We start from the raw sequence: 11,634 nt of genomic DNA on the forward strand, positions 1-11,634 counted from the left end.
CTGGCGCATGTGCATGCTCCAGTTGCAGCCCTCGGTGCCAAAAAGCTTAGTCATCACTGTTCTAGGGTGTTAGCTATTCCTGCCAGCTTAGTGTCATCTGCAAATTTGATACATTCCCCTTCTATCCCCTCGTCTAAATAGTTTATGAAGATATTGAAGAGTACTGGGCCTAAGACGGAACCTTGTGTTACCCCCTTGTCTATTTCTCTCCATGTAGACCAGGGGTGTCCAAACTTGGGAACTTTAAGACTTGTGGATTTCAACTCCCAGAATTCCCCAGCCAGCCATGCTGTAGACGTAGACCCATTGCTGGGTACGGTTCTAGTCCCACCTTAGGCATGAAAGCCAGCTGGGTGACTTTGGGCCAATCATTCTCAATCCATCTCTGTTGTTGTGGGGGAAATGGGAGGAAGAAGGAACAAAAAGGAGCAAAAAGTATGCTTGGTGCCTTATTTATAAAAAAATAATAAAGATAGGATAAAAATCTAATAAATTTAAAAAAAACCAACATATGGCTAGCGAAACAGCTTACAAATCCTGATTTGCTGGTCTTTGTACCACTGCTCACAGAACGTCTTGAATGTTTCAGATGGATTGGATAGAAATAAAACGTCCAAACCTTAGCTTTAATTAGCTAAGCTGGGAACAGCCCAAGGAGTTTGTCTCCCTTGCTCTAATCTACCAACTACCGTCCTGGAGAAGACAGAAGAAAAACCACCCAGATCACTTCAATACTTTTATTTATATAATACACACACACACACACAAGTACTGTACACGCCTAACGTTTCCCTTCCCCCTTGCACTTTACATTTCCCATCTGTATTTCTCTTAATACAGACTCTCTCTGGACAACAGAGCCAGCCGTAGTCCTCCCCCCACCCCACCCCAATCCCTGCTTGCACACAGTCCCTGGCCCAGCGGTGTCCCAGAACTCCCACCTTTTGCCACAGGAAGTTAACATGTCTGAACTGTGGGTGTGTGTCTCTGGCAGGAGCACCACCTCCTCCTTCACAACTCAGGAGCCCCTGGAGGTGCCTGGGATGGCAATCCACTGGTTGAGAAGGTGGAGGCAGGTTTGGTGGAAATTTGACATTTCTTAGGCTCCACCCCCTACATACAGTTGTCCAAAGAAGTTGGTTGGCTTTCAGTCCCAGCCATTGTCCTTAATCATGTGGTTCAGTTCAATTATGAATTTGCCCTCCTTGTATTTCTGGCTAGTCTCAAAGGCCTGTTCCTGTGGAAGAAGAAGAAGAGAAAGGAACGATACGGACGGAAGCCAACTATTAGTGGTGCAATTGTTTTAGGGGGGGGAAGAGGAAGAGGAGGGCACAAAGCAGGAGACTCACATATTTCCATCCGAGAGTGGTCTTGCAGTTTTCACAGTATATGTCAGCTACAGCATGCAGGCCTGTCAGCAGAACGCGTTCCTCTGCTGGGCCACATCCAACATTCACTCTATACGGAGACAAAAGAAAACACAATCAGGGTATTCAGCCAGTTCTGACAGGTTCTGGAGAACCGGTAGCAGAAATCTTGAGTAGTTTGGAGAACTAAGTAGGTTGGCCCCGCTCCTGCTGACTCCCTACCTCCTAGCTGATGATCTTTTGTTGCCCTGAACAGGAAAATGGAGCTGGAAAGCAGGTTAGTGGGGTGGGGGGGAATGGGGATTTTGCAGGATCCTTCCCCTGCCACGCCTACAAAGCCACACCCACAGAACCGGTAGCAAAAAAAAATTTGAATCCCACCACTGAACACAATGTCAGCTTAGTTTTAACAAGGCCCATCCGTCCCAATCTGTTTTCTACCTAGTATGAGTTCTACTCTGTCTTGAAATCATCAACAATGGAACTCGTTCAAGGGATAAAATGAAATCCATGGAATTGTTCTTAGGAGCTTGACCATTGCTGCCAGAACCAGAATGGCGTTGGTTTGGTCTTCAAGTGGGGGGAAAGGCTGGATTTGATTTCCGCAGTTCTGCTAGGTTGGTTTGGAAGCACACCAGGGTAAGAACAAGCCCAAAACTTTCTCACAAACTGGATATAAAGATGGAGATTATTCCAGGGTTTGGATTGTGTCCAGCTTCGGAGTCACTCAATGGCTTCAGAAGTACAACCACTAACGAGGGGTGTGTGTGTCAGCCCATGATCCCCATGCGGAAAGGAGGGCCAGGGTTTCTCTGTTTTGGGATCTACCAAGGTCTTTTGAAATACAGAGATAGGCTGGAGCTGAGCAGGAAGAAGACCAAAAATAGTTTCTAACCTTATGGTGAAAGTCAAGATAATTGTGCAATGCACAGTCACAACAAGAGCCTGACCGTAATAAAGAGGTAGTATTTAGTCAGTACTTGTATCCAGAGAGGTCTTCATTCAACCAAATAATCCTCTCTTGAGTAAAATCTAGCCACTTGCCTGAAAGAAAAGATATCACACTGAAGACCTACTCTACCACCTTTGGGGCACCCTGTAGCTTGAAGGACCAGTAGAAGAGACAATCTCTCACAGCCTAGTTAACCTCCGGGCTGTGGCTCTGCTATCAAAATAGCAAAAAGTTAGAATTCCTAGTTGTTCCTGCAACTCACTTGCAGAATTCATTCATTCCTATGCAATCACTGGGAAATAACCTTCTTAAATGTGGTGTGAATTTCAGTTTGGAATGATGTACCAATCAATACTAAGTACTGAAGTGTTTTAAGTTTGCTTTGAAGGCCTCTTGTGTCTTTGAATTTTATCTAAATACCCCGCATTCCTGCTGGATTGACTGTTTTGGAAAAAGGCAGATTAGCCTATTAGATTATCTTTTACTGAAACCTACTCCCATCTTCTTTTATTCTATTATCTTAATAGCTTAATTGTTTCTGCTTTCCTCTGTTTCAGCTAAAATCCAATGAAAATGAGAGATTGTCTCTTCTGCTGATCCTTCAAGCTACCAAAGGTGATAGAGGAAGGTCTGTGAGATCTTTTCTGGTAAGTGGCTAGATTTTTCTCAAGATAGGATTATTTGGTTGAATGAAGTCCTGTCTGCTGTGAATACAAGTACTGACTAAATACTACCTCTTTATTAAGGTCACAGACCAACAAATAAAAGCATTGAAACAATAATAATAGTAAAAAGATAAAAATAAAAGACAGACAGAATAAAATATTGCAATTGGTAGTGGCTTAACAGTGGGCAGCTAAAGTTTGCCTAATTTTACATACAGCATAACAGAATTTGGCCACGTTCAGAGAAACTACTTCATACTGATCTGATAACAGTAGTTGGACATAAAAAAGATCAGTATTTCTTTATTGGCTAAGGTGTTATGAACTGAGCCTGAGTCCTTTTAGAAGATGCAGGACAAAAGGAGTTACCAGCTCAGTGGGCATTCAGACATAGAATTAGGATACAGCAGCAACCTGTTGCTCTTCTGATGGTAAAGTAAAACTCCCATCTCATCTGTTGTGGTCTCAGATGCTGCTGCTGAACAATTGGGGTACCCATCCCCTGGGCCATGGCCTACTACCGGGAGTGGTGATCCCCACCATCTGGAATAGCTGATCGGCAGCATTCCAGGAGGCCAGTCCAACTACCGATAGGCAGTGGCAGCGATAGCGGAGGAATGCTGGCAAAGGCTCCAGCATTCCCCAGCAGAGGCAGCACAGAGAAGGTGGCAATAGCACCATTTCAGGTTGGCCAGTCCACTGATTGGCAGGGCTATGGGAGGTTGGGATCCAGCTGTCTGGTGGCGGGCGCAACGGAGCAGAGCCCTGACGAGCCACGTGTTGGAACTGGGAGGCAGGGGCAGATTTTTTTTTTATTTCTTGTTTTTCTCCCCAAAAGCTAAATGTGTCTTATGGTCCGGAACGTCTTATAGTGCAAAAAATGCAGTAGGTTTTTTTCCCCCTTCCAAAATATGCTCCTCTTTTGTGATACTCACACAGAGTTGAAGAGGTATGCCCGTCCTTGGCTTCCTTGAAAAGACTGTAACGAAAAGGGCATAGATCAAAAAACAAAATACTTTCCTGCCCCTATTAAGCAAATGTCTCCCACCAACCTTGAACACTTCACCCAGTTATTTCTCGTCCTTGCCACTCTGTCTCCCTGTTTGCTCCCCCCTCCAACCTTGGGAGCCCAAATCTGAGGAGCAGCCTTCAGCCTGTCTCAGCTGCTTATCATCTTCTGTAGACTTTGGTTCTAGACCAGCTACTTATCTTCCCCTCCCGCTTGACTGATGGCAAGCAGCCAGAGGCTCTCTTCCCCTTTTCCTTGTTTATTTTCTGGTTTGTTTTCAAACCCATGAAACTGGATTTAATGATTAATCAGCAGCAGCTGAGACCTGCTGCCCTTCTACGTTCTTGAGAACTAGGGTGAAGGTGGCAGCAAGCCTAGGGAGGGTTTTCTAAAAGAACCCATTGCCCTCTATGGGACACCCCCCCCCCGCACGCACGCCACTGCCCTTCTCCTCATCTCTTTCCTTCTTCTCGTCCCAAATAATGTCCTTTCTTTTACTGCTCAGAAATTCTGCAGCCTCAGTAAGGTCTGGAAAGAGACATGACATTTCTGTTGTCTGCTGCTGCTTGGAAGGCCCTACTCCCTTCTTTGCCTGTTTTATTCCCAGAGGAGAAGCTTCCAGATTTAAATTGTGGTTTGCTTAGAAGGTGGCGATTTCTCCAATAAATCATGTTTGCCAAAGTTTGGCTTGCTTAATCTATATTAATCTATAATCCACACCCCAAAGCCTCTGTATTTAACACAACATTAACATCGCAGGTAGTCCTCGTCTTATCTCCCACATTGGGACTAGTGACTCACTGCGGCTGTTAAGCGAATCTGGCTTCCCCCATTGACTTTGCTTGTCAGAAACCAGCTGAGAATGCTGAAAATGAGGGGGTTCACATGACCTGGGACGCTGCAACCATTGTAAATACACGCTAGTTGTCAAGCACTCACATTTTGATCACGTGACTCTGGGAATGCTACAGCCGTCGTAACCGCGAGGTTCAGTTGTAAGTCACTTTTTGAGTGCTGTTGTAACTTAAAACAGTCACTAAACGAATGGTGGTTAAGTTGAGGACTAGCTGCGCTTACTTGTGGCAGGACTGACAAATTTTAAAGGAAGACATAAAATTCACAGTGGTAATCTTACAGCGAGATATAATACAAGGAAACATAGCTGTCCTTGGTTGTCTTTCTGTATTTACATTCCCCTTTGGTAATAAATGAAGTGCTTTATATTTTTCTTTTTTAAAAAAGAGCTAACAAGTAGCCGCTTTTCCTTGGACGCTGTGATATTCTCTAGAGGAGTGTAGCAGCCATTACCCCATTTCCCCCTTTTTTTGTACCTTAGAGATGAGGTCGTCGTGATTAGCCAGGTGGGCCCGGCAATGCACGCAACTGTAGCGACGGTGACAGTTGTCCAGATAGGCCTGAAAAGTTTTGGGCTTGGACAGCCTCACCATTGTGGTGGGAGTCACACCTGGAGAAAAGTGGCAGGAGAGTTGTGGAGAACCAAACAGCTCCTGGAGGAGGCGCTGGAGGGAGGGAGGCAGATGAAAGCCCTAAAGAAGAGGAAGAGGCGGGATCACCAACCTATAGGGAATCTGCCAGAAGTGATAGCTTACAGACTTAAGAGTCGGAATGCCAAGATTTTGTTTCTTAGCTCTGGGAACTGGCCAGGTTCTGTGTAACCAGTCTGGTATCTAAACAAAAACAATACCACGTGCTTTCCCTCCCTCCCCACCCCCTCCCTCGGCAGCTTCTTGGAGACTCAGCCTGTAATTAACCCCAGGATGTAAGTCACAGCTGATCATCCTGTGATGAAGGAGAAAACTACCGTAGAATAAAGCTCAAACGCCTCACCTTTCTCTTCCAATTAATTCAGGTTAGTTTTTCCTAGTACCAACCATGAATAAATAGCCTTCGCTGTAAACCTTGGCTTTTCTTATTAAACCAGACATTTAGCTTTTTTATTTTATTTATTCTAACCAGACTGTGGACATATAACAGTCAAGTATTAAAACCACCCACATACCCAAAACCTATGACCAGTTTTCACTTTTGCAGCATGGGCCTTTACTTGGAGATATATGTTTTTAATCCCACCTTTATTATTTTTATGAATAGCTCAAGACCTTAAGGTATATCTGGACTCAGGTCATTTTTGTTCATTTGCGTCCCACCTCTATTATTATTATTATTATTATTATTATTATTATTATTATTATTAGTAGTAGTAGTATTAGTATTATTAGTATTAATAATAATAATAACTCAAGGCAGCAAACATATCCAAACCACACCTTCCTCCTTCTATTCCTCCAACAACAGCCCTGTAAAGTGAGTTTGGGTTAAGAAACAGGGACTGGCCCAGAGTCATCCAGCTGGTTTTCATGCCTAAGGTGCGACTGGATAGTCTCCTAGTTTCTAGCCCAGTTAATTCCTTTACCACTAGATCAAACTGGCAACTGCTTGGTTGAGATGGAAGGGAAGACAGAAAGCAGCAAAGTCTAGAAAGCATACTTGGTGGTGATAGACATCAACAGCTTGTCACAGAAGAGCAGGCAGTATTTAGAGTGGTGAAATGATGAAGGGATCTTCGCTAAGTCAGGAAGAGAGCAGAAGGAATCTAGAGGAATTATGTTACATGATGGCCAGAGATGGGGGAGGAGAGAAGGGCTCCAGAGAAACACAACAAAGAGCTTTAAGAATTGTGTGGCACTAATGATGACCACTTAAGGGAAGCCAAACCAGAGGAAGCAGAGACATACCTGGAGTTTAAGGCACAACTTGAGACAGACAGCTGGCTGCAGAAGAAATGGGGGTAGGCACAAAGCAGCCCCGAGGATGAGAGAAGAGGGAGGAGCAGAGCGGAGGGATTTCTAGAAATACAGTGGGCTAAACCAATCAGCTGGAGAAGTATTTTGACGGGAGGCGGGCAAGAGGAGAATCTTTGTAGGGAAGGATGGAGGCTTGGTTTTCAAACGGAGTGGGTGGAGTGGTTGCCTGGAACCTCATAGTAGAGGAGGAGGAGAAAGGTGCTTCTTTGAGAGGGAAGCAAACCAGCCAGTTGGGCAGGGAAGGAAATGCTGATCCGGGAAAAATGTTGGCCGAGACTCCATATATTTACCTGGAAACTGGATTTCTGTTTTGGCTTTTTTGGGGGAGAACTTAAAAGATTTCCCCCTTTTTCTCTGTTCTTCCTAAGGCAAGCTTTAAAGCAAGCTATGGCTACAATATCCACCTTACGTCACCGTGGCATAGGGAGTCGTCCCCCCCCCCCCAATCTTTTTAAATTTCTCCCTAATTTTTCTAAGGATCTACACTGAACACATAAATTATTGGTAGGATAATGACAGAGAAGAATATAACAAGGGGTGAAGACAAACACAGGGAGTAGCTAGACAGGAGAAATAAAGGAAGAAGTAAAAGGAAGGAAACAAAGAAGAAAGTTTTTTTTTTAAAAAAAAAACCAGTTCCTTTAAAAAAAAAATTATACTCTTGATTTTTTAAAAAAAATAACACTGCATTATTCGCTCTCAACCTATGTACCTTATAAAAATGCAAAGTTTCCAAGAAAATGTAACAAAAATATTGTTCTTAATAAATGGCATAATATTTATTGGTAGGGTAATGACAGAAATATAACAAGGGATGAACATGGGAAATAGCTAGGCAAGAGAAATAAAGGAAGAAGTAAAAGGAAGGAAAGTTTTTTTAAAAAATACACTTCCTTTTTTAAAAAATGTTTATAATCTTGAAAATATTTTTTTAAATGTCATTGCATTATTCATTCTCAGCCCACATACCTTATAAAAATGCCATCAAAGTTCCCAAGGAACTGTAACAAAAATATTGTTGTTCTTAATAAATGGCATAATATTTGCCAGTAACAGTTGCAATTGAGATTCTCTTCTAAACAATATCCATGACAGTCTTAAAGAGACAACAGAAACATACTAGCCATAACTAATAGGGAGGTATCATGTTTACCAGCAATTTATTAATTATTTTTCTACTGGATGTGGACAGGAAATACGTATGTTTTTGTCTGAACATCAAATGAACTGGAGCATAAAATTCAAATACTATCTTTTGCACATTTATTTCAGAAGACAATAAGAGCTTTTCTTTTATTATGATGAGGAAAATATATACCAGGTATGAGGAGGGATTTTCTTAAGCTGATTTGTTTTATATGCAAGCCCTGTAAATAAGCATTCAGCTTATTTCTTGTTTTGATAATGGAAAAGATGACTATTGCCAAGTTATATGGGGGACTAAGAGCAATATACTTATTTGTTTATATATAGCAATTTGACTCTGGTATAGCAAGTAGGAAGTAAACATGGGCAAGATATGATATTGAAATGATATGTACCTCAAGGAAATATAGTGGATCTGATATATCAAATATATAGAAACTCAAAAATAAGGCTATAAGGCTTTACTAAGAGAGAAATGGGAATAGAGAAAAAAGATGAGACAAGCTGAGGTATCTTGGTTTCCTTTTATTATAACAATCGTGCACTTTATATTTACTTATTTTTATAACCACTGAACAGGAAGCTTGAAATACTCATGTAGAAGAAGAGGAGGTGTATTTAGAGGGTGGAACAGAAAAGGCTGGTGGGATGATAGTCATAAACTGAAAATTTGTGTTTGTGTTCTGTGTCAGAGGTAAATGGCAAATTTTTACTTCAGAAAGGCACAGCTGTTGAGTAATAGGCCAATTTTCGCATTTCTATATAAATTGTAGGGCCACTCATGCAAACATTCTTCTGTTTTTTTTAAAAAAACTTCCTAAAATATGAACTTTATGAGAATAAGAGATATGGAAAGAAAAGTTGAAGGTGCAAATCACTCCCCCCCTCCTTCTATTAAAACTTTTAAAACAGCAGCACCACATGCTGGAAAAAATTAAGTTTTCTTTACTGATGGACAGAGAAAAGAGATAAATCTACTTGCTGGGGGAGGGGGTTAAAACCAGCTTTGATAAACAGTGCCATGATTATGACTCGTTTGGCTACTAATCGATATTGGAGTGGAAACTGTCCCCCCCCCCACCCCCCACCCCGGGACAAAAAACGCAACCCGGACTGCTCAATACATAAAGGATGCGACCTGATCCCGAAATTAGTGACTCTTGAAAACGGATCCCACATTTCCTGTGGGATTAGAGGAGAATACGGACCATCGTGAAGGGAGGAGATAAAATCCCCTGCAAAAAATATACAAAAGGAACACGAGGTTATCCTAGGAAATGTCCACTTTGCCTGGCCAGGAGGAGTACAATAGTTGGGATCCTCTGAAAAAGATCCACCGGAATCCTTTCTCATCCCTCTCCAGCTATTCAAATCCGCTCGCCTTTCGAGGGGGTCAGTGGGTCACTCGCTGGGAACCCGCGCCCACAAACACCCACTGCACACACCCCCTGCCCCTCCATCCTTGCAGGAGGATCATATACCCACGGCACCTGTGTGTTTTTGTGTACCCAGGGAGAGGCAGACAGACAGACGCGCACCGCGTTTTCCCTAAAGCGTTTCCCTCCGTCTCCCCCGATCTCACCTGTCCGGAGAGCAACGGCTGGATCGCCCTCGCGTCGGACGGTGCTTCGATGCGGCTTTTGGGGAGGGGAGTCACCCCGCCAATAGACCTGCAGCCCCCCGCGAAGAGCCCCAGCTGGGAGTCTAGACTTCCTCTTGTTTACAAACCCAGGCTGTGAAACAAAGGTGTCTCCTCCCCCTTTTTTCTTTTTCTTTTTTTTTCTCTCTCTCTCTGCCCTCTCCCTCCCTCCCTCCTCCTTTCTGCGGGCTTCCCCCTCCGCTCCTTCCTCTTTCCGCCCAGCCAATCGGGGCGGCTATGCAAATAAACTGCAGCGCTGATCAAAGGGGGAGGGGACATGAGCGCTCGCGCGCTCGCTGGGAGGACGCGCTTGGTTTGGCACGAAGTGGGGGCGGGAGGCGGTCTGGAGAGATGGCGTGGGTGGGCGGCACCAGCCTTGAAACCGACGGGCCTCTGGGCCTGTGCAGAGCGCCTTTGGCTCGGTTCAGAGGAGGGCGTTGCGGTGGAGTACCTTCCTCCCCCCCCCCTTACTTTGCAAACGGGGTCTAGAAGAGAAGAGAAAGAGAAGAGAAATCTTTATTGGCCAAGTGTGATTGGACACACAAGGAATTTGTCTTTGGTGCATAAGCTCTCAGTGTACATAAAAAGACAAGATACATTCGTCACGAGTCATAAGGTACAACACTTAATGATAGTCATAGGGTACAAATAAGCAATCGGGAAACAATATCAGTAAGGATGCAAGCAACAAAGTTACAGTCATGCACTCATAAGTGGGAGGAGATAGGAATTAGAGAGGGATAGTTGGGTAGGTTCTTCTTTTGACAGCGAAAGTGGCATCTTGTAAATGGCACTAATAAACTTCGATCAAAGTAGCTTGGATTAAAAGTTTTATGATCGAGCAGGATCTGAACCTGCATGCAATGAGTTCGGTCCCACAAGTTGGCTAATACCAGAAAAATAAACCATGTTGCAGTAAAATCAAGTCCAACATTGCTGATTAGATGAATATATGCATTTAATTTGAGAGCTTTCCCTGTTGGCAGATTTTGAACTGATGAAGCCTAGGATCCTGCAAACAAGACTACTGAAATTGACTTAGATATTAAAATGTAAATAATGTAAACATAGTCATCATTGCTATAGCAGAAGTTCTTCCCCTAAGACATCTTTATTTTATGGGGGTGTTTTATTGAATTCTGGAGTTGCAAACACTACATTCCAGTAAAAAGGATGGGGGGGGATTGTATTATCTTGGGATCTGAACAATTATCTCTGCTTGGATATTTTGGAAAACCACTGCAAGCCAAAGGAGACAACATTGCCCTGGGAGGGGAAGGCAGTCATTGTTCACTTCCTCATTGTGAGTCAGAGTTAGCTGTCATGAGGAAGGAAATTGTCTGGTGTACTGCCTAGGTTAAAAGCCTAGGTTAAAAGTTTTATGGCTGAGCAGGATCTGAATCTGCACATAATGATTTCAGTCCCACAAATTGGCTATTGCCAGAAAAATAACCATGTTGCAGTGAAACCAACTCAAATGCTGATTAGATTAATATATGCATTTGGGCATCAGTTGTGATGGTCACAAACTTTTTTTATCAGCGCATAAAATGACTTTTTAAAAAGTGATTAGGCAACATGACCAGAGCCAGTTTGGTCTAGTGGTTAAAACTCTAGACTAGAAACCAGCAGACCCTTAGTTCTAGTCTCACCTTAGAAATAAAAGCCAGTTGGGTGATCTTGGGCCAGTCACTCTCTTTCAGTCAAGCCCACCTCGCAGGGTTGTTGTGGGGAAAATAGGAGGAGGAAAGTATGTGGAATATGTTTGCTGCCTTGAGTTATTTGAAAATGTAATAAAGGTGGGATGCAAATAAACAAAAATGAGCTGAGTCCAGACAGAGAAATGTGCATTTTACCCATGTCCAGCTTGTAAGAGGTAGAACACAGCACATCATAATGCTATGCAAAACATGAATGAATGCCCACTTAACAAGAGACAACATGACCTAATCAGTATGGCTGTAACCCTTTTCTAATCAGCAACCACTGATCCTTGCACAAAGGAAGATAAACATTGTACATTCTGCAATT

General features: G+C 43.2%; 1 protein-coding gene across 5 annotated transcripts; it reads right to left on the bottom strand.

Annotated features, from left to right (window-relative positions):
* Positions 1-729: 729 nt before the first annotated feature.
* YPEL3 (yippee like 3) lies at positions 730-9,714 on the bottom strand. 5 transcript variants are annotated; one of them, XM_081969659.1, is made up of 6 exons: positions 9,547-9,713; positions 7,788-7,819; positions 5,325-5,540; positions 3,920-3,963; positions 1,350-1,458; positions 730-1,237 (listed from the first exon to the last, which is right to left on the bottom strand). In XM_081969659.1, the coding sequence occupies exons 3-6, from the start codon at positions 5,439-5,441 to the stop codon at positions 1,148-1,150; spliced, it is 360 nt and encodes a 119-aa protein (XP_081825785.1). In that variant the 5' UTR covers positions 5,442-5,540; positions 7,788-7,819; positions 9,547-9,713; the 3' UTR covers positions 730-1,147. The 5 variants fall into 5 exon arrangements, with proteins under 5 accessions (XP_081825785.1, XP_081825787.1, XP_081825783.1 ...); XM_081969661.1 differs by lacking the exon at positions 7,788-7,819 and having other exon boundaries at positions 5,325-5,458; positions 9,547-9,714; XM_081969657.1 differs by lacking the exon at positions 7,788-7,819.
* Positions 9,715-11,634: the final 1,920 nt, after the last annotated feature.

This window comes from Natrix helvetica, assembly GCF_964273705.1.
Source record: "Natrix helvetica genome assembly, chromosome: Z".
In the NCBI taxonomy this organism is placed as follows: Eukaryota; Metazoa; Chordata; class Lepidosauria; order Squamata; family Natricidae; genus Natrix; species Natrix helvetica.

Coding starts and splice junctions, on each gene's coding strand:
- YPEL3 (XM_081969661.1), bottom strand. CDS start 5,441: ATGGTGAGGCTGTCCAAGCCCAAAACTTTTCAGGCCTATCTGGACAAC. Junction 1,459..3,919: donor GCATACCTCTTCAACTCTGT/GTGAGTATCACA, acceptor GTCTCCGTATAG/AGTGAATGTTGGATGTGGCC. Junction 1,238..1,349: donor CCACTCTCGGATGGAAATAT/GTGAGTCTCCTG, acceptor CTTCTTCCACAG/GAACAGGCCTTTGAGACTAG.